The sequence below is a fragment of the Pristis pectinata genome, chromosome 1, assembly GCF_009764475.1.
Source record: "Pristis pectinata isolate sPriPec2 chromosome 1, sPriPec2.1.pri, whole genome shotgun sequence".
Taxonomy (NCBI): domain Eukaryota; kingdom Metazoa; phylum Chordata; class Chondrichthyes; order Rhinopristiformes; family Pristidae; genus Pristis; species Pristis pectinata.
In genome coordinates, this window is record NC_067405.1 from 120,496,681 (window position 1) to 120,521,729 (window position 25,049).

The 25,049-nt window shown below is 39.1% G+C and overlaps 1 protein-coding gene across 2 annotated transcripts in view; it reads left to right on the forward strand.

The window, feature by feature from the left end:
- Positions 1 to 25,049, forward strand: part of eml1 (EMAP like 1) — a 166,816-nt gene that overhangs the window by 101,883 nt on the left and 39,884 nt on the right. For both annotated transcript variants that reach the window (XM_052022282.1, XM_052022272.1), the window contains exons 2-3: positions 4,267 to 4,449; positions 12,790 to 12,919. In XM_052022282.1, the coding sequence (XP_051878242.1) occupies positions 4,267 to 4,449; positions 12,790 to 12,919 (313 nt within the window). The remainder of the gene's footprint in view (positions 1 to 4,266; positions 4,450 to 12,789; positions 12,920 to 25,049) is intronic.

Sequence of the window (25,049 nt, forward strand, 5' to 3'; positions counted from 1 at the left end):
AGCTGCAACATGACTTGCCAACTTTTATACTTAATGCCCTGAATGATGAAGACAAGCATGGCATATGCCTGCAGTGTACCCAATTTTGCAGGAAGGGAGTGTGGAGTATTAAGTGCAGCAAATAAATGACACTAAGCTCACAAGGAGACTTGACTATGTGAGTTAATATCTTCCTGGGCATGTCCTGCTCAGGTTAAGGGGAGCTGGCATTCACCTCACACCACCCCTCCCCCTTCCCTCCCCCCACTCTGACTGATTCCGATAGGACTATATCGTTTTCTTTATATTCAAATGTTTTTGCAAATCTTTGCAGCAATGCATCTGAGAGCGTTCACGGAGTTGCCTTTATCTGCTGGAATTCTCTACCCCGGAGTGGCGAGGAGGCCAAGTCACTGTACACCTTCAGAGCTGAGACTGACAGATTTCTAGACATTAAGGGAATCTGGGGATGTGGCAATCATGCAGAAAAATGGTGCTAAGGTAGAAGAGCTTGATGAATGTGGAGCAGGCGCAAAGGGTTGATGGCCCCACTCCTGCTTCTAATTATAAGATAAGATATCTTTATCAGTCACATGTACGTCAAAACACACAGTGAAATGTATCTTTTGCGTAGTGTTCTGGGGGCAGCCCGCAAGTGTCGCCACGTTTCCGGGGCCAACATAGCATGCCCACAACTTCCTAACCCGTATGTCTTTGGAATGTGGGAGGAAACCGGAGCACCCGGAGGAAACTCACGCAGTCACGGGGAGAACGTACAAACTCCTTACAGACAGTGGCCGGAATTGAACCCGCGTCACTGGCACTGTAAAGTGTTACACTAACTGCTACACTACTGTGCCTGCCTAATTATGTTCTTATGATATGTTCTTCAGTTCGGCATACTTACCAGGACTTACATAAATGTGATAATTTGTGGGCACATCCCATACTGCAAGGCATGGATGAGTGATCGAGGGGAAGTCTTACAAGCTGAGGGAGATTGCGGCAAATTGCTTAGAATGATTGAATGCAGCAGCAAGAGGGGTGAAGCAGTAAAGTAGCTGGAAGTCGCCAACGACTATTTAATCAGAATGCTGCTCTTTCGGAGGAGAACATGCCATTTCCAAATGTCTCTGTGACACCCAATTACTCAGCAGGAGGGTCAATAGTTGATGCAGACTTTATGGATCACAGTAGAGGAGTGAATGCCCAAAATATTTAACCGTCCAAAACACTGAGTTGTTTCTGACTTAAGTTGCAGTGAAGAGTCCACACATTTTAATTTCAACACTTTTGTTGATGATGGCTTAAAAATTAAAATTAAATGGATATTCTTCTTTGTGATATCAAAAAGCATTGGGGTAAGGTTCTGCCCAAAGGCTGAAATTCTTGTGTTTATTTAAAATTATTTGCCCTGGTAACAATGAATGCTTCTGCAAGTGTGAACATCTGGTACTGATGCACCTGGGAACTTGACAGTCCTAAACCACTTCATGTGGGCCTGTGTAAATTAGTACTGATGTCTACAGGAGCTTGATGTCTACTATTATATGAAGATGTTTTATTATTACTGCAGGCATGTGGATCCCTTAGAAAGTAGTTGTTGCCTTGGTATGAAATATGAGTGCAGGAGAACAGAGAAGGTGATACATTGCCCCACTATGGCTGAACATACAAACATATGATTTAGGAGCGGGAGCAGGCCATTTAGCTCCTTAAGCCTGCTCTACCATTTAATAAGGTCAGGCTGATCTGATTGTAATCTTAACTCCACACTCCTGTCTGCCGGCAGTAACCTTTCACCCTCTTGCTTAACAAGAATATATCTACCTCAGCCTTAAATATACTTAAAGACTCTGTTTCCATTGCCCCATGAGGAAGAGAGTTCCAAAGACTCTCACAATCCTCTGAGAGTGTAAATTCTTCTCATGTATCTTAAATGGGTGACCTCCTATTTTTAATGACCTCTAGTTTTGGACTCTCAAGAAGAAACATATTCTCCACATCCCCTCTGTCAGGACCCCTCAGGACCTGGTATGATTCAGATGAGATCCCTTCCACTCTTCTAAACTCCTGCAGATACAAGCCTAACCTGTCCAACCTTCCCTCATGTTTAGTATGTTAGTTTAGTATGTTCTTTATTAGAAATACCCAATCCATGCTCTTTCTCCATATCCTTGCAAATCTTCCCCATTCAAAAGGCAGCATCCATCACTGAGCACCCTCACCATCCGGGACATGCCCTCTTCTCATTACTACCATCAGGGAGGAGGTACAGGAGCCTGAAGACCCACACTCAACGATTCAGAAACAGCTTCTTCCCCTCTGCCATCAGATTTCTGAATGATCCATGAACCACCTCATTATTCCTTTTTATTTGCACTATTAATTAATTTTATAATTTATAGTAATTTTATGTCTTTGCACTGTACCGCTGCCGCAAAACAATAAATTTCACGTCATCTAAGTCAGTGATAATAATTCTGATTCTGATAAATTATCACTGAATCTGCCTCCACTGCCTTTTCGGGCAGTGAATTCCAGTTCAGAACAGCTCTCTGCATAAAAATATTCTCATTCACTCTGTGCAGATTTGCACTTTAAAGACATCATCTGTGGACCTAACCAATGCCATAGCACACGTGATATCTCAAAGCAATCCTCTGCCTTTCCACGTTCACGACTATACAGAATAACCCATGTTCAGGACCATGGTAAAAGTTAAAGCTTGGCACCCTGAACTAACTCAAAAAATGTTTCATGTATTACAAAAAGATATGTGATGTGGACAATGGACCCAATGGCAAAGATTTTCTTCCTCTGCACAAATTCGGATCAGGTTTCTAATTTTCTACTTCTTGTTATGGTGAATTAGAAAGTAAAATGCAAACTGTGAAAAGAATTTTACTTTTCAATGCACCACATAAGCCCTAGCAACCAAAGTACACATTGTATCCGGTTCACGACTTTCTTTCATAGTGACAGCTACTTTGCAAAGGGAATGCAGGAGCCACAGACAAGCAGATCACCAGTGAACTAAATGTGTATATCTCTACGTTTTTCAACATTGAGCTCCTAAGCTTGTTAGCCAGTTTAAGCCTTATAAAATCCTTTCTGTCATAAAACCTTTTCAATTGCCAGGTTGTGACCTACATTATACAACTATAATACCCCATATGGTGGAGATTTATACATTGCATCAGAATTCTTCTTTTGGAATCGGAAAGTCTTCTAATAATTTTAATCTTTTAAAGAACTGAAGTAGTATATACATTGTCATTCCCACTTCATTTCAGATCTAATATAACCATACAGCAAACTTTGTAAAGAGGGTCTTACACTTATCTGCCCTCAGATTTCCACATTACTCCAATGGGGGTGGACTGCAGAAGCATTCCCTCTCAGCACCACTCCACTGTTACTCTGTCAATTCTGCAGAAATCCAGCAGATCTATCCCACACCATGGTTTCTCCAGTTTGCTGCCTACCCACTAAAATGCCTTCAATCTGTGCAATGCCCACTCTTGGGAAGCAACTTTAGAAAATAGAATTATTGAGTTGTCTGCAGAAATAATTTCTAGTTCCTATGTACATCTCAATCTGGACTCTATTCTAATAAACCTGGCATCATAATTCCTCTCCTCTCAATACCACAGTTAGAAAAGCTCTTCATTCTCCTTGTGGGTTTAGTGCCATTTGTTTACTGCATTAAATACTTCACACTCCCTTCCTGCAATACTGGGCACAGGTTCCTTGTGGCAAATATGATTTCATGTATATTGTGAGATAGCTAATGAAAAGTAAATGCGTCTAAAGTCATCCCTAAGCCACTTGAATATTGAGGAATGTTAGGCTGTCCATTACCCGAGATACAGGTCTGATACAATCTAAGTGAATTTGTGAATCACTAAGATCAGTGGCTAGGGAGACCTATATTCCACGTTGTCTTTTAGGCAGCTAAACCTAGCAAATTGAGAAAATTTTTACCTTGAAGTTGTTGCGAGTTGTGTCAAACCCAATACAAGAACTGCTTTGGGTGAACAATCCTCAGTCAGATAAGTATTTTAGGAAATGATTAAGCAGTCAGTTAATCAGCTGCTTCTCTCATAGGCTATAAATGAAAATTAGAAGCACGCATAGACAAAGCAGCTAGAGCTGCGACAAGGTGATTGTCCGCACTGTCATGGCACATCCATTATTGGCAGAAGTAGACCTCAACACTCTTCTTTCAGATTTAGGAATCTCTTACTTTTTACCTCACTGGTTTGCATTGTCCTGTTCCCTCAGATGACAGTGCTTCTGCAGCCAGCAGCATGGAGGTCACCGATCGAATTGCCTCTCTGGAGCAGCGCGTCCAGATGCAGGAAGATGAGATTCAGCTGTTGAAGTCGGCACTGGCGGACGTGGTCCGGCGCTTGAATGTCTCTGAAGAGCAGCAGGCTATGCTTAACAGGAAAGGGCCTACCAAAGGTAACAAAGAGGCATAAAATAAGAAGGTGCAATTAACTGCAAAGATCATCGGGTGTTCGGAGCAAAGACTGCACTGCATGCACTTTGGTTAGTTCTGACTGTAAGAAATTTATCCTTGGTCACCCATGCTAAACATAAAATATAACAGCAATTGCATATTATGTTACTTTTTGCTCCCAAGAAAAGGGATACTTTGGGAGTAATTTGTAATATAGAGTGGCACTTGAACGGAATTAGCCAGAAACTTAGTTAAACAGAGTTTGGGCTTGGGGAGTGTTTTTAAAGGAGCCATTGAGGAACTCACGAAAGGACTTCAGAGCAAGGCTGGTTGAAAGGGAAGGGGAAGATATGAGATTGAGGATTTTAACTTTGAGGCATTCTGGACAAGAAGCCATGGTTAAACCATGCATTTTCCCTTCACCATTTCCATCCACTTAAACCTGTTCCACTTATTCTCTCCATTACATAACACATCAATTATTCAGGCATGAACCTTGATATTTAGAATTGGCAGGCTGTTTAACTACATGGGGCATCACAGCTTAACCAATGGCCCTGCAGTCTGTAGTTCTTATAAAAACCACCAGGTGGCAGTCAGGAACAGAAACCATTGCTGAATTTCCCTTCAACTCTGAGTGCGTTAGCTCATCACAAACTCTGCTGAATGCGGGACATTCCTGAGCAGAATGATCATCTACTGTTTGGGTGTCCTCATTCAGTTACTAAGAAGCTCAACTATGACATCTTCGGCCAACTGTAAAGAACATTTAGAGGTGATCTTATTTGTGGAATTACATTTCAATGCAGTCAGATATTTTTATCTAGCTCTCTCTATGGAATAGGACACCATCACACCCCATATGTTCCTAAAACTCAAGTTTACAGATTTAGAAGTTGCATCTGTACCAAATCCAGACTTGGATACATATAGGCATTTGATAGCTAGGTCTTCAGAAGCATATCAGTATACCCAAAGACTCAAGAACATTCAGGGACTAGACTTACAGGGAAAATGGTTGTTTCTAACGTAACTCTGCTTATAATTGAGGCAAACAGGAAAATTAATTCTCCAAGGTAATGCTTTTTGGACTCTTCTTGAGTATTTGCTGCTCAGTTTATGATTACTTTAACTGCTAAAGATGAAAATAATATATTTGACAACTCAGACATTTTACAAAGTTATTAAAATGAAAAATATTTCTTTTGTGCACTAATAGTAACACGATTCTAAATATGCCAATAAAAGTGATTTGTTTTATATAGGATCTCTTCCCAATATAGAGGAATTCTCCAATAAAATAGATTTGTTTGCCATATTGATCAAACTTTTAGGGAGCCAGTAAAGCACATACCTCTGGCAAAGCTGGTGGAATCCATGAAATAGTGAGGGTACTGGGATTTGAGGATGTGTGAAGGCACAGATCATGTTTGCGTGCCCAGCTCCAAGAATGTGACAATACTGGTTCTCAGGTCAGGCATGTAGTAATTATGATTTGGATTTTGTGAAAAAGATATCAGCTTCATCTTGAAATACTATTGAGAGAACTTGGCTTATGGAGAAGCTATGGGCATTGCTTAGTCTTCTCTCAGCAATCCTTTATTCTTCAACAGACATTTAGGACAAAATTAATATTTAAAGCAAAGTAGCATTTAAAATCTCACCTATCTATAGCAAACTCAGATTCTGGCACAATGGTAGGTGAAACTTGGTGCACATGTGTATCTTCAGTTTAATAATGTCCAAATCAGAATTTACTAAATTGAAATTACTTTGGATTAGCATTCCAGACCAGCATTCATTGTTTTAAGAACACAAATGTACTATAATGGTATGTGGTTTTTCAACTTATACATTCAGGTAGAACTATCCTTTATAAACCAGAAATTGTATCCTCTAAGGTAGCAAAACAACTAAAGATATCCATAGAATGCACAGGATGGGCACAACAAAAGTCATAACCTTGAAGACCCTAATGTATATGTTACTGAGGTATTTAAGTTGGATTAATTAGAACATTTCTAAAACCTTCATAAAAGGTATGTATTATTTTGAATAGTTTAAAAGGATGTTTGTATTTGATTTGTTTTCTTTTATCAGGTAATATTACTGTATAAATGAGTATATAGCAGTTGTGATTTTAGCAAGGGTTTAAAACGTTCTCAGAATCAGTTTCAGCTATAATATTATATCCACAATTGGTTTTACTTTAATGCTCTAAGCTAGCTATTAAAATGCATCAGTATTATATCATCAGAAGGCCGTTTTTAAATTATATTAGAGTCCCTTTTACTCCATTAATTTTGAAATCTTTTTGAGCTCCTTTTCTTTATTCATGGGTTTTTAGATAACAATCTGTATTGGGATGATACTGTCTTCCTTTCATAGCTGCTCTACTTTCAGTTGCTTAACCCTTTGATCTTTTATTTATATTGCACCTAGTTGTTTCTTTCTGGAATTTTTTGTACTTCAGTCACATTTACCTTTTATTTTCCTCTTCTGTTCCTGTCTGTCTTTCTTTGCCAAATGCTCCTCTTTATGGACCTTTAGATCAGGCAGCATCTAAACGAACAGAGGCAGATAAACAGGGCAGAAATAGCAAACCAGGTAAGCGTTTGATTGAGCTCCCTTCAATTCCACATTATAAGAGCTCCCCAGAGAATAAAATATTTGCAAAAATGTGGAAGGTGCTGATAAATGAGTTACTGTAGCATTGTTTAAGTTAAAATTCCAGCAGCTATCAAGTCCATTGTTAATTAAAGATGATGGATTGAGTGTTAGGATGTTTTCAAAAATATTGTTAATAAGATTATAGAAGTTTCATGAGCATATCAATGTTTTTATTTGAACTTCATGAGATGTACATGTTGCACATTGCCCCAGATAAGCCATTGCTTTATTTTGGGATAAGGTGTGAAGATGAACTGCCTCCTCTAACAGCTCTGCTAAGGTTGCCTTGCAATGGCGTAATGGGAGGTGCTTATAGGTCAGTACAGGGCAGGCACGGTAGTGTAGTGGTTAGTGTAACGCTTTACAGCGCCAGCAACCCGGGTTCAAATCCAGCCACTGTCTGTAAGGAGTTTGTACGTTCTCCCCATGTCTGTGTGGGTTTTCTCCAGGTGCTCCAGTTTCCTCCCACATTCCAAAGATGTATGGGTTAGGAAGTTGTGAGCATGCTATGTTGGCGCCAGAAATGTGGCGACACTTGTGTGCTGGCCCCAGAACACTCTACGCAAAAAGATGCATTTCACTGTGTGTTTCGATGTACATGTGACTAATAAAGAAATCTTATCTTATCTTATATCAATGTCTTCTTATTTTCCTTCATGATCTTTGGACTGCGCCAAACATCATAGTGGCTCCCTCATGGGCTGCCAGGCTGAAGTAGGCATGTACCATGGGGCAATGTTTGGGAAAATGACCCAACCCATATTGCCTGCATAAAGCATTTTGATAAAGGATTGATTTACAATAAGATAGTTCAAGTTTATTGTCATAGGCATACATTACACAGGGTATAAGTGCCTTGAAAATTAGCTTTTTTGCAGCAGTATCACAGTACATTAGAAGCATGACAAACATAAGTTAACATAAACTTAAATTAACAAATTGTACATAACTTACATGTGTGAAAAATGGATTGCTTTACACATATGTTGCATTTATACAGTTTTCATATCCTCAGATATTTCAGTTTACAATCAATGAATTAGTATTAAAGAGTACAATATTGATTCTTTTTTTTGGTATTTACACATGAAATGAGGATACATCAATTATGGTTGTGCATTTGAATGATCCTTGCTAGAGATTAACAAATAAAAGTTCTGCTTACACAAATTGTACAACATTGCATTCTAATTAGTAGTGACTTACATTTATACACCACCTTTAACATGGAAGAATAATGGAAAAAAATATGTCAAGCCATAGAAGAGGTTGGAGGACTGATTAAACGCTTGGTCAGAGATGGGTTTAAGGACAAGAGGAAGGTAGAGAGCCAATGGAGTCATTTGGGAACCAGGGATAAATGTAGGTCAGCATCAACAGAGGTGAAAGGTGAGCAGGACTCCATGTAAAATAGAATATAGCCAGCAAGGTTTTGGTTGTGTTGAAGTGTAAGGGGGATAGAGGTTGGGAACACAGTAAGAGACAGGAATAAGCAGTCTGGAAGAGGCAAGGCTGAAACTGAAGAAAATACAGGCAAGAGTCTGAGCAGCAGTTGAGCTGAGGGAGGAGTCAGGGCAGGGAACATGATGTTGGAAGCTTGGTTTTGAATCAAAAGCTGGAGTTGTAAGCAGTCTTGGAAATGTGGCCAGGAGGCATTAAATTACTAGTTGGTTTATGCTGGAAGAAATGGTGGCTTAGTCAAGACTGTAGGCTGAATAAGCAGATGAATGCACAGAGACAATCCAATATTCTCAATAAGTATGCTAAGGTGGAGTCAGTGTATATTGTGGTATTATGGCACCGAGAGCAACATGTATATTAGGAAGAAGTGAATTATTCGAGCTCACATTCTGAATACTAATGGGAAAATTTCAGATGTATGGATGAATCCAATGTCTCATTAGTTATTCTACAGAGTAAGTGCAATAAGTTTGGGGATGTCTTTTTAGGCTGCAGCAGATTTGGAAGGAACTAAGTAAGATGTTATAAGTTGGGTACAACAAATAAAACAAACAGCAGAAGCTACTAACATTAATAGTAATGGAATGAAACTTCACTGAGCTAGTGGGAGACCTCCCGGTTTCCAATCCTGCTTTACTGCCATTCTCTGACCAGTGGTAAACCTCCTGCTGCTTCTCCAACCAGCATTGGGAATTACTTAAGTAAATTGGAAAGAATCCCCAGTCCCATTGCCATAGTGGTCTCCTCCTCCAATTCATCTTTGCCACAAATATTTTTTTCCATTATTTTCCCTTTTCTTTCATTTGTTTAACCTGCCACTGTTGCTGAGAGGGCAGGGCAAATGGTTGTTTCTAGGTCCAATATTTCCTGAAACCATTCTGAAGAGTCCCTGGACATGACTTTACCCTTAGAAAGTCATACTGGATATCTTTACTCAATACAACTTAAGTCAAAGGCTGAATGGGCCATCATCCAATTTCATTTTGTAGTTAACTCAACATCGCTGGACTTTCTGAAGTGTAATTTGTCAATTTATGTTCCATAACTTTTGTTCAATGGCTGACTGGAAGTAGGTTTAAGGCGAATAAGACATATCCCTCTGCTTTTTCCCTCTGCCATGATTACACGATCAGGTTCGGTCATTAACTGGATTAACTGATGAATCAACGAAAGCTTGAGTTGGAGCCAGCAGTGTTTTAAAACTTAGCTTCTCTATTTTGTTTAATGCAAAGTGGCTGAGGAGGGATGGCACAATTAAATCACCATTGACTCCTAATTTGTAGACAGTTTTAAAAAAATCAAAATTTTATTAAAAAAAAATATTAATGAGGGAATCACAATGCTTATGGTTCTGTACAAATGACTGAGCTTGCCTGATGAAGGTTAAAGACCACTTGCCAAATGACTTGTTCTAAGTGGTGCTGACGGTCCTATTCATATCAACACTGCAGCAACATGTTCACCACAGAGGGGTCCTGGCAGGCAGCCATCACTCTTCAGCACAACTGCTTTCTTTGCTCTGAAATAGCAATGAATACACAAGAAAAGGCAATTCTGAAAATACACACAGTGATCTTATGCTGAGGGAAAATTACACCACTGGTAAATGGAAAAGCCTTCACAAGCTGCTGTGTCACTGTTTTAATTAATGCGCTCGATAAGGTAATGAGCCAAGTGTCTGTTTGCAACTGTGTTTATTCCTGGTTGTGATGTAAACAACCAAAAGGACAAAGAAAGTAATATGTTAAACTGTCACAGGACAGGCTTTATGGCTGGAAGAGACAGTTGTATAGAAAGTAATGGTTTTAATTCTTCCAGGAATCATTTATCCAGACATTAATATTTTAGCCTGATAGGTTAGAACTGCTGTTGGTAGATTGTCGAGAGAGTGAACTGCACAGATGTACAGATCCAGCCTTCTAATGTTAACTAATTTGCATGCATCCAACTTCAGATTGGATGAGTATAGGGATCTCAATGGTTGGAGTAGCAAATTACATTGAAATGGCACAATGGTAAAAATAAATGGGAAATGTCAGTAAGACAGAGAATCCTGGAAGCTTTTGGAAAAGATCAAGAGACCTTTTGATTTAACCTGGTCTGATGGGGACGAGGTTAACAATGAGACCTAATAAATTCAAAGACTACCTAAGGAGCACATGTGAGCTTATGAGTGATATCACAAAGTATGACATAGTATTTATGGCATGGAAACAGTCATTTAGCTCATCATGGCTGTGCTGGTGTTTCTGCCTAACATGAGTATTCATCTAATTCCTTCAACATATACTTTCTTGCCCATGTAGTTATCCAGCTTCCTCTTAAATGGATCCTTGCAAATCCACATCTTGTGATAGCAAATTCTATACTCTGCCCACTCTCTGGTAAAGCAGTTCCTCTACAACTTCCTGTTGTAGTTATTGGATTTTAATTGTGACTCATTGTTTAATTGCTCATTGTTTTGGTCTTGTCTGCAAAAGAAAATATCTTCTCATTGAGTCATAGAGAGATACAGCCTGGAAACAGGCCCTTTGGCCTATCAAGTGCATGTTGACTGTCAAAGTGTCAACCACACTAATCCTTCATCCTCATCAATTCCCCACAGATTTTACTATTCACTCACACACTAGGGGCAATTTGCAGCAGCCAAGTAACCTACCAACCTGCACATCTTTGGGATGTAGGAGCAAACTAAGGCACCCGGAGGAAACCCACACAGTGACAGGGAGAATGTGCAAACTTCACACAGACAGCACCCGAGATCAGGATTGTACCCTGGTCTCTGGGGTTGTAAAGGCAGCACCTCTATACTAGCAGTGCCACTGTGCCACCATGACTGACTACTCTTTCAAACTTTTCCATTATCCTAAAGTCACTCCTCAGTCCAAACGTTTCTGGAGGAGAAAGCCTCAGCCTGTTCAATCTTTCCAGAAAGGTACATGTACATGTGTGTTTGCACTGGATATGTGTTTCAATAACTTGCCCATCTGAAGGTGGTCAAATGTAAATCCTTACCCCTAGCCACATCTGACCACAATTCTCACTGGTTGAACTGACCCTATTCTGTATGGTAGTAAATGTGACCTGAATTCTGTAAATAGAGATCTTCATGCTGGATTGTCAGAGCCTGTGGATATGATTGGTGGCATCTCGGCAGCCCCAGCGTATCAGGGTACAGTTCCTGTTGATCACAAACCTTCTTTAATGAAATGCTACTGGAGACTGCGCTTATTACTTTTGGATTTTCTCAGAGGGAACTTCTGAAAATAATGTTATTCAACTATTTATTTACCCCTGGCAATGCCTTTGAGTCTGTTTTCTGAACCTGTCCTGCAAGGAAAATCTTCACATGCTCCAATTGCTTGCCAAAGGTAGGTAGGTTTTTCACTGTCAGCAGTGTCTTCCACTGCCTTGTTCAGTCTGAGCTGTTTCCCTGCCTTAGTTGGTCCTCTCAAGTATCAAAGAGATGGAGTTCCGATTGCCGGTGGTAACGCTGCAAGGCAGAAAGTCCTTTACAAAATGGGTTCAAAGGCTCCAACGTGAAACCAAGTGCCACTCAGGAGACAAAACCTAAAAGATGATTTAAAGATTGGTGAAGTGCGCTGAATGATACAGTATTCTTTTCATGAACTTTTGGCTCAAGTTTTTAACTGTGAAGAAAATCATTCTGAAAATGGTCCTCACTGCTCACTCACCACTTTAGATTTCACTGTTTTTACATGGCAAACCAAAATTTAAAGCAACTCATCACCACTTGTGCTTTTCTTATAGGGAAAATAAACACCACAGCATGTTTCCTTTAATGAGTTTGTTGAAAAAAATCAGAATTATTTTATGGCAACTTTCTTTCCTTTGCTCATGAATGTTTAAGAAAGTGAACTGAGGAATGACATTTGTGATGTGGGGCTTCCTGCTCCACTGACAGATATCTGCAAACACTAAAATGGTGGTAAAGAGGTATTTCAGACAATGTTGTTCAGCATGTTTATTGCTTAGCCCATCATTTCATTTCAGTGTTGTAACTTATTTACGGAACAGAATAAATGCTTCCAAACAATATAGCCAAGTAATTCTTCCTGCTCAGAATATTAATCTCCTAAATTGAAACAGCTGAAAAGGCTGTAATCATTGCATTGTAGATATTTGCCATTATTTACTATAAGAATCAGACTGTGCAGAGAGTAGTGATATGTTGTTTGCTTGCTTTACAGCAAGACCCTTAGTGCAAACCCTGCCATTGAGACCTACAGTTAACAATGGAACAGTACTACCAAAGAAAGGAAGTGGCTCTCTACCATCCCCATCTGGAACCAGGAAGGATGTAACAGCGGCAACCAAAAGGTAAGAACAAAGCAGCAGGTGCTATTTATAATCTTCATCACATACCCTGTAATACCTCATTTGTCTTAAATTAGTTTATACCTGAAAGAGCTCATTATATCACCAAGACCTTTCCCTACAATATCATCCAATCATGCTAATGTTATACAGTACCTTGTTGTGCCTGCTTATATTAACTATTGTACCTCATTTTATATCAAACATCCTATCAATTGCCAAACTTCCATTGCATCCTTTTCAAACTTGTTATTAAGCTTGGTATAGTTTTATGTAGGTTACTCCTGGGGATACTCCCTATCTTTGTTGACATTCAGTGCAAAGAAGACCATGTCTGACCAACTCTTTTGAGGAAGTAACTGAGGCAAGTCCTATGTTGGCATTGCATAAACATCCTAACAGTATTTGATAAAGTTCAGTATAATGGATTACAAGTTAACATGGAAAGTAATAGCAAAACATGTGAATGTATAAGAAATTGGCCTGATAATCATAAAATAATTAGAGAAATGATTTCAGTTGGTGAAAATTGCTGATTAAGCTGATTCATGGTGCAGGATTGCGACATCTATTGCTTCTTATTTGTATTAAGATTTGTTTTCAAAAGTGCAAATAAAAATGGGGTTGTGTTGGGGGGTTGGTGGGGGTGGAGGATTGATAGGTGAATCTGAATTAGCAGGGATTGTTGTGCACCAGGTGATTAAAGATGAAAACTGATCTCATAGGCATGTTGGAATTGACATTGCAAAGTGCTCCTGGGGGGTTGAGCATGTGTAGACCAATAGCTCTCCTCAGTTTTATTTATCTTGTGGCATTAATAGGCAAATATATTTGTCATCATTTCTGGACTTCTCAATTAAGAAGGTTCAGCATCCAAGCAGCTATGGCCCAAGGATTTTAACCAGATATATTCCTTAAAAGTTTTTTCTTCTCTATTCTTGAAGGTATCATAATAGGTCCATTTGTGATGTCCAGACATATAAGCATCCAGTTGTTGGATAGGAATCAGGAGTCAGTTTTCTGGTGAACTAACCACTTACTGACCAGGGTATTGAGCCAATCATTGCACTGCTACCTCCATTCAGCACAGCCTGTTGATCAAGGAGAAGGTATCTTTGATCTGTGTGTCTCAGCTCCTCACTGAATAATCCCATCGATTTGCCAAGGGAGCTTCATCAAAGTTTTATAGAGTCATGAATAGACTTGGTTGGAACAGGACCCTGTAATGATTTAAGGATTGTACATAATTTCTTTAATGTGCTTTCATTAAGGTGTGATGTAAATGAGCAGTGGCTAATATTTAAGGAGTGAATGCCATATATATGTATACTTATAGGGCAGAAAAATGCAACAGGAAGAGTGATCCAGCCCAAAGATAATATTAGATCAAAGGATGAGGATCAAAAGATTGCCCAAGAAATGTAATAAACCTGAGGATGAGGAAAATTTTTAGACTTCACTAAAAAATTATTAAGAACAAGGAAAGTAGGATATGAGAGTAATCCAGCAGGAAGTGTGGACTGTTGAAAGTTTCTATAGATATGTAAAAAAGCAAACAAATAACAAAGGCCAATGCAGGGATCCCTTACAAAGAGGAGAAATTATATTGTGAAATAAGAAAACAACAGAGAAAGTAAACAATTATTTTGTCTGTCTTCAGGCAGAAGATACAGAAAACCTCCCACAAGTAGTAGAGAACATTGAGTCTAGATGATGTGAGCAATAGAAAAAAAAACTGGAGCAGTTAATGAGATTGAGAGCCAATAAATTTGTAAGACGTGATGATCTGTATCCCAAGATTTTGAAAGAGGTGGCTAAAGAGATATTGGATGTATTGGGTGTCATCTTCCAAAATTCCATGAGTTCTAAAATGATTCCCACAGATTGGAAGGTAACAAATGTAACCCCACTATTTGAGAAAGCACACAGAGAGAAAACTGGGAACTGCAGACCAGTTATGCTGACATCAGTTGCAGAATTGCTAGAACCTATTATTAAGGAAGTGGTAAAAAATAATAATAGGATTGTGCAGCATCAACACGGATTTATGAAAGGGAAATAATGTTTGATAAATCTGTTGAGATTGTAACTGACAGCATAGATAAAAGGAAAACCAGTGGATGTGGTGTATTTAGACAATCAGAAGGCCTTTGATAAGGTGTCACACAAGTGGTTATTGAACAAAACTGGAGTACATGGGATCAGTATACTGGCATCAAGTGGGAACTGGTCAATGGACAAAATAGAATATAAGAATAGGCAGGTCATTTTCAGTTAGACTGTGACTAGTGGGTGCTACAGGGAATTGTGGCAAGGTCCCAGCCTTTCACGATGACGCAAAACTAGGTAGTAGTGTGAGTTGTGAGAAGGTTACAGAGAAGCTTCATGGGGATTCAGACAGCCATACAAATGGGTGAGGACACAGTAAATGGAACATAAGGTGAAAAAAAAAATGAGATCATCCATTTAGATAGAGAAAGTAGAAAAACAGTATTTTTTTAACGGTTCAGAATTGAAAGGTGTTGACATTTGAAGAGTTATGGGTGTCCTTGTACATGAATAACTGAATGTCAATAGACAGATGCATCAAGCAATAAGGAAAGCAAATAATGTTTTGTTTTTTATTGAAAGAGTATTTGAGTACAAGAGTAAACACAATACTGCAACTATATAGGGACCTGAAGAGACCACATCTGGAATATTGCATACATCTGGTCAGGAAGGATATTCTTGCATTGGATGGAGTACAGCAAAAGTTCACCAGATTGATTTCATAGGGTGGGTATTTGTAATATAAGCAGAGACCATAGAACCATAGAACCATACAGCACAAAGCAGGCCCTTCGGCCCACCATGTTGTGCCGTCCATCAAACCACCCTCACACTATCTAACCCTTTCCTCCCGCATATCCCTCTATCTCACATTCGTCCATATACCTATCCAACAAACTCTTGAACCTGTCCAATGTATCTGCCTCCACCACCACCCCAGGCAGTGCATTCCATGCACCAACCACTCTCTGGGTGAAAAACCTCCCCCTGACATCTCCCCTGAACCTCCCACCCATAACCTTAAAGCCATGCCCTCTTGTCTTGAGCATTGGTGCCCTGGGAAGGAGGCACTGACTGTCTACTCTATCTATTCCTCTCAATATTTTATATACCTCTATCATGTCTCCTCTCATCCTCCTCCTTTCCAGTGAATAAAGCCCTAGCACCTTAAGCATCTCCTCATATTCCATACGCTCTAATCCAGGCAGCATCCTGGTAAATCTCCTCTGCACCCTCTCCAACGCCTCCACATCCTTCCTATAATGCGGCGACCAGAGCTGAACACAGTACTCTAAGTGTGGTCTAACTAGAGTTTTGTAAAGCTGCATCATCACTTCGCGGCTCTTAAACTCAATTCCACGACTTATGAAAGCTAACATCCCATAGGCCTTCTTAACTGCTCTGTTCACCTGTGAGGCAACTTTCAGTGAGCTGTGAATATGAACCCCCAGATCCCTCTGCTTCTCTACACTGCCAAGTACCTTGCCATTTACCTTGTACTCTGCCCTGGAGTTTGTCCTTCCAAAGTGTACCACCTCACACTTCTCCGGATTGAACTCCATCTGCCACTTGTCAGCCCAGCTCTGCATCCTATCAATATCCCTCTGTAAGCTCCGACAGCCCTCCACACTATCCACAACACCGCCGATCTTAGTGTCGTCCGCAAACTTACTAACCCAGCCTTCCACCCCCTCATCTAAGTCATCTATAAATATCACAAAAAGTAGAGGTCCCAGAACCGACCCCTGCGGGACACCACTAGTCACTGCCCTCCAATCTGAGGGCACTCCCTCCACCACAACCCTCTGCTTTCTACATGCAAGCCAATTCCTAATCCACACAGCCAAGCTTCCCTGGATCCCTTGGCCTCTGACCTTCTGAAGAAGCCTACCATGAGGAACCTTATCAAACACCTTACTAAAATCCATATAGACCACATCCACCGCACTACCCTCATCAATCTTCCTCGTCACCTCCTCAAAGAACTCTACCAGGCTTGTGAGGCAAGATCTTCCCTTCACAAAGCCATGCTGGCTGTCCCTAATCAGTCCATGATTCTCTAGGTGTTCATAGATCCTATCCCTTAGAATCCTTTCTAACAGCTTACCCACCACAGACGTGAGACTCACTGGTCTGTAATTCCCTGGACTATCCCTACTACCTTTTTTGAACACGGGGACAACATTCCAATCCTCCGGCACCATCCCCGTGGACAACGAGGACTCAAAAATCCTTACCAGCGGTTCAACAATCTCCTTCCTCGCCTCTTGAAACAGCCTGGGAATATCCCGTCAAGCCCCGGAGATTTATCTGTCTTGATATTATTTAACAACTTCAACACATCCTCTCTCTTGACATCTACAACCTCGAGAACATTACCCTTACCATCACTCCCTTCCGCGTCATCAAGACCCCTCTCCTTGGTGAATACCGAAGAGAAGTATTCATTGAGAACTTCTCCCACTTCCGCTGCCTCCAGGCACAATCTCCCACCTTTGTCTTTAATCGGACCTACCTTTACCCTAGCCATCCTCCTACCCTTCATGTACGTGAAAAAGGCCTTGGGATTTTCCTTAACCTTACTAGCCAAAGCCTTTTCATGTCCCCTCTAGCTCTCCTCAGCCCTTTCTTAAGTTCCTTCCTCGCTAGTCTATATTCCCCACGGGCCCTGTCTGAACCTTGCTGCTTATACCTTATGTATGCCATCTCCTTCTCCCTAACTAGTCATTCCACCTCTCTCGTCACCCATGGTTCCTTCACCCTGCCATTCCTTCTCTGCTTCACCGGGACATATTTATCACTAACATCCTGCATAAGATCCCTGAACATTGACCACATCTCCATAGTACATTTCCCTTCAAAAAGGACATCCCAATTTACACTCCCAAGTTCTCTCCTTATAGCCTCATAGTTCGCCCTTCCCCAATTAAATATCTTCTTGTCCTCTCTGCACCTGTCCCTGTCCATGACAATTTTAAAGGTTATGGAGCAATGGTCACTGTCCCCCAAATGCTCACCCACCAATAGATCCTTCACCTGTCCCGGTTCATTTCCTAAAACTAGATCTAGCATGGCATTCCATCTAGTCGGCAGACATCAGCTATACTTTTCTGAAAATAGAGGAATGAGAAGTTATTGCATTGAAAGTTCCAACTGGGTTTGACAGGGTAAATGCAGATTTCACCTTTCCCTGGCTGAAGTATCTATAACAGGGGACACAGCCTTAAAGTGATGGGTTGGCTATTCAGGACTCAGATGAGTAGGAACTTATTTACCCAGAATGTATTGAACTTCTGGAATTCTCTACCCAAGAAGGCTGTGGAGGCTCAGTCACTGAGTTTATTCAGGACAGAAATCAATATTCAACATAAATTGAGAATTATGGAGTTAGTTCAGGAGAGTGGCACTGAACCAAAGGATTAGTCATGATCTATTAAATCATGGAGTAGGTTTGAGGAGCCAAATAGTCTATTCTTGCTTCTATTTCTTATGGAGATATGAGCAGCTCAATTCTTGGAATGATTCAATAGCTTTCTCCCAAAGTATGGTGTTGTATAGTTACTCCAAATTAAAAAGGTGTTCTTATAATTTCCTCTCTCTAATTCTATTGCACATTCTCTCTGGCTGGCCTCTCTACTGGTGACAAACCAAGTGATATTTTTTCGCCCTAACTGGTCTTGCAGCAGTGAAATCAATCAGTGACTACAGAACAGCAGAAATCATTTTTCCACATCAATGCATTAGATGTTTTGTAGGAAAGCTGAAATCAGTTGCTTTTCAAGGTTATCAAGTACATAGAGAAAGCTTGAGAAAATCTTACATCCCCTGACATAAATTTACAGCCTTTGTAAATGTGAAGAGTAGGTAAATGTGTTTTAGATTAACTCAGTTTCACAATTTAATAGCTATATTTAAAGCATGTTGCAATCGTAATGACCACTGAGGTAATAGGTCTATTACATGGTTGGAACTTGAGTACACCGCCATAGGTTCTGACACCTCTCAAATACAGAGCTTTGTTTCAGTAAATTAATGGAAGATAGATTTATGTTTTGAAACAAAAATACATATTTGTACAATTGTCAGTTTTTAATGTCCTTTTTTGAATACTGGAATTAAAATTAATTTAGCTGTTTAAGATGGTGAAAGAATAATGTCTTTTTGAGGTTTCACTTGTGATTGATTTTTACAAAGACAAAGTCAATTTGCGTTAGTTGTTTTCATGAAACTATCTTATAAATACTTGTATGTCATCAGTACTTTCTTCTTCCTTGCAGTCCTTTCTGTTAGTGAAGTGCAGCAGTTGATATGATCTGATATGAAATTATATATTTTATGGCTTAAAGTTTTTTTTTATAAATTACTATTACAGGATTCATATTTTATCTTAGAAATTTGATAAAAAGATTCATTTTTGGTATCTTTCCCAGGAAGAGTTTACATTTAATTTACAAGAATAAATTTATTCCCAGCAGATTTGGACTCTGGGGTAGTACTTTAATGACGTAATATTTATATGTGCAGAATAGCTTTACTTTGAAAAAGAGTACACAGACTGAATGACGTTAGAATGGGGTGGGCATACCTCTACACAACAGCATATGTGCTAATGACATACTGAAATCAGCAGCAGATTATAAATAATTTTATAGTACCTTTAATCATGCCATAAAAGCCCTTTTTAAAATCAGACTAAGCTGCTCAATGGTTAAACACTTTTTCATTAACAACTGGTGGAACAGGATTAAGAGGTAAATGCTGTCACAGATGGTCAAATAAATATTGTATAGGTTCATTGAAAAAGCACAAAACTAAGATCCTACAGAGATGGACTTCATTTTCACTTCCTTCGTGGCAAGTATATTTTAATTTGCTCATCAAGATAATGTTTCCTATCATATAAATTGAGTCATTATTAAGGGAGATTGTTTTCAGATAATTAGAAGGAATTATTAAATAAAGGCGTTTTGGGGCATTATTAAAGGGCTTTCAGATGAGCCTTCCACTCTGTCTAACTTTTGCATTTGAAGTACTTAATGCTATTTTTCCAGATGTTATTGTTTGATAAAATGAAGATGTTTGTAAGAAGCAGTGATTAAGTTCCTCATCATTCGATCCAGAAATTCTGTGGTGCATTTACGATCTGTCTGCACTTTTGTGACAGAAACAAAATGTTGCCTTTGTCTCAATTTTATTTTTTTTTGCAGTGAGTGGGTGTTAGAGCTTGTGTGCGATTGCACCATTTCATTTCTCCAGGAGCAGATGGAGCACACAGTCGAGTATGCAGGAACATATGTTATGTGTCTCTTGTCTTACACTAACCCTGACCCTCATGTTAGTCATCCTAAGCCACATGCATAGGCTCTGAGCAACTGCCAGCAGCTGGATTTCTATTTCTTAGGCCATGTTCTCCCATGTTTACTTTTAAAGGTAGTTTGTTCTTGTCCATGTTGTTTGTCCAAACCTTCAAATATACCGGGCTTTGATGGTGCTCTAGTGGCCAGAGATTCCACTGAGAGGGATGCCTTGACTTGTTGATGCTTGAGGCAAAGAGTTATATTGATATTGTTTCATTCTTTCTGTTAAAGTAGGCTTGGAGAACAAAAGTACTCCGATATTGTGATAAAAGTGCCACAAAGTGTGGAAGCAAAAATAATTTTGCATCTTGATGTACAGCATTGTGTGTGTGTTAACTGGTGACCAATCCTAAAATAATGCTATTAGCTTTCCCGTAATTCACATGCTTAAAATGAAACTCTCTTTGAATTGTGATTAAAGTTAGATTAAATAGTTCAGGACCAGCTAATCAAGCAAATATGTTCTGCTAAACCTCTACAAATCACAGGTTAGGTCTCAGATGGGTTACTGCATCCAGTTCTGTGAACTCTGCTTTAGGAAGGATGTCAAGGCCTTGGAAATGGTCCAGAGATTTACTGGAATGGTGCCAAGTATGAGAAACCCAGGAATGAGGGAAAATAACTGCATGGAGAGACTGGAAAAGCTAAAAATGTTCTCTTTGGAGTGTCTTCACCAAAAGGACTGCAACAGATCAAAAAGGCAGCTTGCCACCACCTTTCCCAATTAGGGGTGGTCAATAAATGCTGGCCTTTCCAGCAATGTCCCCATCTGGGTAAAAAAACGGAATGAGGTTATTGAATAGAAATGTTGAAAATGCAAGGTGTTTCATAAAGTAAAATAACAGAAACTATTTCAATTGACAGGAGGGTAAGTAAGCAAAGGACAGATATTTAAGACAATTGACAAAATAATCAGTGGGAGAATGAGCAGAATGTTTCTACTACAGTGAGTTGCCATGAGCTGGAATTCACAACAAAAGCAAGAGGCAAAAGCAGATTTAACAAAAACTTTCAAAAGGGAATTGGATATATATTTGAAAATAGGATTTTCAGGGCTATGGGGAATAGAAGAGAGGGATTGGGAATAAATGGGAATGAAGAGCTGGCACAGGCATTATGGCCTCCTTGTGCTCTGCGATTCATCATTCCATGATTTAGACTCCAGGTAGATTCCATTTAATTTTTCCTCAGGATTCCAGAAATCCAAGCTAGAAAACCTCAAAATATTTGTCTCACAACTGCCATTGCAAAGCCTTGTAGTCAAAGGTTGTGCATGTTAATGAATGTGCCATAATTATTCTCATTGCCATGTTTAGCCAACTTTAATTACTTTTCATCTACACACTGTTGTGATAGGTCACTGAGAATGCATGTATTTCACAAGACCAAGGTTAATGCATTGAATATTTTCATCGTCAGCTTTTTTTTTTACAACCATTATTGCTGGACATTTATGATGAATTGTTTTGAATAACTACTCTATGTTTTCACAAGATTTTATTCCTTTTTATGTTCTACATAACATTTATTTTTCTTCTGCATTTTTCTTTCCATACTGCACTTCATTTCTGGATGTAGCAGGCAAGGGTGTCTGACTAGTTTGTCTAAACTGAATAAAACTACTAAGAGGTGAGGTTACCGTAGAATCAGTTTAAATAGAAATTTGTTCAGTGGACTGTGCTAGCATGCATTTATCCTCTTCCACATTTCTCAGCACTCCTAACAGGGTGCCAATAGCAGCAGTTTCATTTAGAAGTAACTTAGAAGTAGCTGGAATAAGCAAAACAACTTGAATGCATTGAATAGCGATATGTTTACAGGTATGTATCAGGTATCATTTACATGTTCAATTTTTGCAATGTTATTTATCTCTTCTTATATGCCAAGCAACATTGGAAGAGAAAATGGCATCAAACACAATACAGTGTACTTAACTGGAGGAGAGCATTTATTGTCCATGTGTTTTTCTTTAACCCATGATTTATGGTGCAGATCATCACACAGCATCCCAATAGAGGTCCTGATGATAAATAGAAAGAATTCTTCCTTGTTTTCTTCACAGCTGTTTATTTTTGGCTGGAGTTATTTGGTCAACTTGATCCTGTATTTATGAGTATTATTTGCCATCTTTGGGCTGCAGACAACACAGAAATCACTCCTTACTTCTACTACTCATAAAATGGGATTTGTTCAAAGTTATTTTCTAACATTAAATGACAAAAGTATCTGTTCTGTCTGAGCAACAAAAATAGCTGGAAGTAAATGTGCCGAAGCTACGGGCTTGACATGCAAGTGATCAGAGAAATTTTTATTCCGAGGGCAATTGTTTTTACAGAAGACGAGGAATTTCTTTCATTTCAGGAATACATCTGCTATTGGTTCCACTCTGATTCTTTTGATATCCATTGGGTAATCCCATTCCTAGTATGGACTTAATAGTCCAAAAGAATAACTCTCGACGGTTTAAAGCTATTATACATAATTAGTTTTTTTTAACATTATTACATTTTACAGTATACATTATTAGTTAGCATTTCTGGTGTTTCAATTGAATATAGTTCAAGGTATTTTTGACAAGAATGGATATTTTGTATTAGTGTGCTACAGTATCTGAGATGCATTAACTTACTTTGTTACACATGACAGTTGATATAATAAAACTGGAGAGATTACATTAAACATTCAATGAGCTTAATCATCTTTTTGTGCCATACAGATCTCCAAAAAAAAAGAAACAACTTTAACAAATATGGTAGCTGAAATATTTCAGTTAGTTGTTCCAATACTCCACTCAAACCAGAAGGTTAATTATATTTGAACTTCATCTGTGTGATTGGAAAACTGTGTTCAACCATCTGGTGACACAAGACACTCTCGGCTTGAAACGTCGACTGTTCATTTCCATCCATAGACGCTGCCTAACCTGCTGAGTTCCTCCAGCATTTTGTGTCTTCAACTATCTGGTAATATTCTGCCTGATAAACCATAGGACTCCAAGGCAGGCTAAACTGTTCCTTTTATAAAGGAAGTAAAATAACATGCCTCGTGTAATGCATTCACCTTTTTCCTTCAGGTGAACTCTTCATTAGATGAATTTCACTTTGCACTTGGGTTATTTTTTGGGGAATCTGGGAGACATGTCTGGTATGTAAAACAAGTGGGCTTTCTTTGATATAAGCAATAAAACAAAGTGTGTAAAGACTATTGCCAAATGCGGTGATTTGATGATTTGTTGAGTTTTGGGAAGTGAATGGAATGTATACTGGACTTTATTGCTGTACTGGAATATTATAACCAGATATTACAACTCATCCCACTGAGAGTTTAGCGAACCAATTGTCTGAACAAGCATATTGATTTTGCTTTTCTCATTTTCGAGTCTTTTCAATTTCTATTCCTTAACATTTTTCTTCATAAAGCCAATACTAACTGCTTAACATACAAACTGAATAAGAAAAACTTATTACAATTTCTTTCCCTTTCTTAATTTTTCAACATTTTCCTTAAGGCTAAAAAATGATACTTGTTTTCACTTGTTTCAAAGTTTGGAGCTCCATACTTCAGATGCAAATTATGGAGCCTCCTTTATGTCTCAAAAACACTTGTAAATTTAGATGCAGAAGGCTGCTTCCATTAAACCACAATTACTATCCAACTTCTAGGTTTTTACTGAGCACTTTGAGTGAGACTGTTGGTTTTGTGTAACACTACAATGATGTGTAACACAGTGCATTTTAATTTTCTGCCATTTACTGGTAGGTCATTGACTGATCCCGCTAATGCCTTGAATTTAAAATCATCATACTGATGTTCAAATCCTCTATGGCCTCACACCTTCCTATTTCTGTAATCTCCTCCAGCCTTAGAAATGTATGAAAACTCTACTTGTCCCCACTCCAGCCACTTTTATAAAATCTCCTTCCATTACCTTCCATTACCCTTTCCCACTCCAATCCTCAAAGTTGGCAGCAGTGCCTTCATCAAACAGCATTGTTTCTCCAGCCTCCTTCAACCTTTAGGAATCCTCCTAAAACCACTTGCTTTGACCAAGAATTGCTTCAGTTTTTTAATGCCTCCTGCTTTGACTCCACGTCAGTTTATATCTGATTATACCTCGATGAAGGGGCTTGGAAAGTTTTAATTATGTTAAAGGCATTCATAAAATGCAAATCGATGTTTGTGAGTATCTGTACAAAAACCAACCAGAAATTAAAGGATAGTATTGCCATACCCAATATTCCTTCTCATATCTAGTCTTATCTATTTACATTTAACAAATAATGATTTATTGGTCACAGAAATCATTATGGTGGCAAAGATATCATCACAATATGGTAGAATTAGAATAAATGTTTCTGCTCCAGTGTTTCTCTGACTTGTTTCTTATCTAGAGAGCTAGCAAGGAAGATTGGCATATCTTGACACTTTTTAGCAACTGTATTAGCAGTGACACATGGATAACAGATTCATTCCTGAATCAGATAGTTGAGGGTTCAAGTCCCACCCCAGAGACCCATGGACAAAAGTCAAGGTTGACCCTCCATTGCAGCATTGAGGGGATGCTGCGCTGTTGAAGATTCTGTCCCTCTGATAAGGTGATGCAAAAGGTGCCCCTTGATCCCTCAGTTGGTTTAATAATCCATGGCATTATTTTGGTGTAGATCATGTGAGTTTCCCAGATCTACTGGCCCATATTTACCCCTCAAACAGCATCACAAAACCAG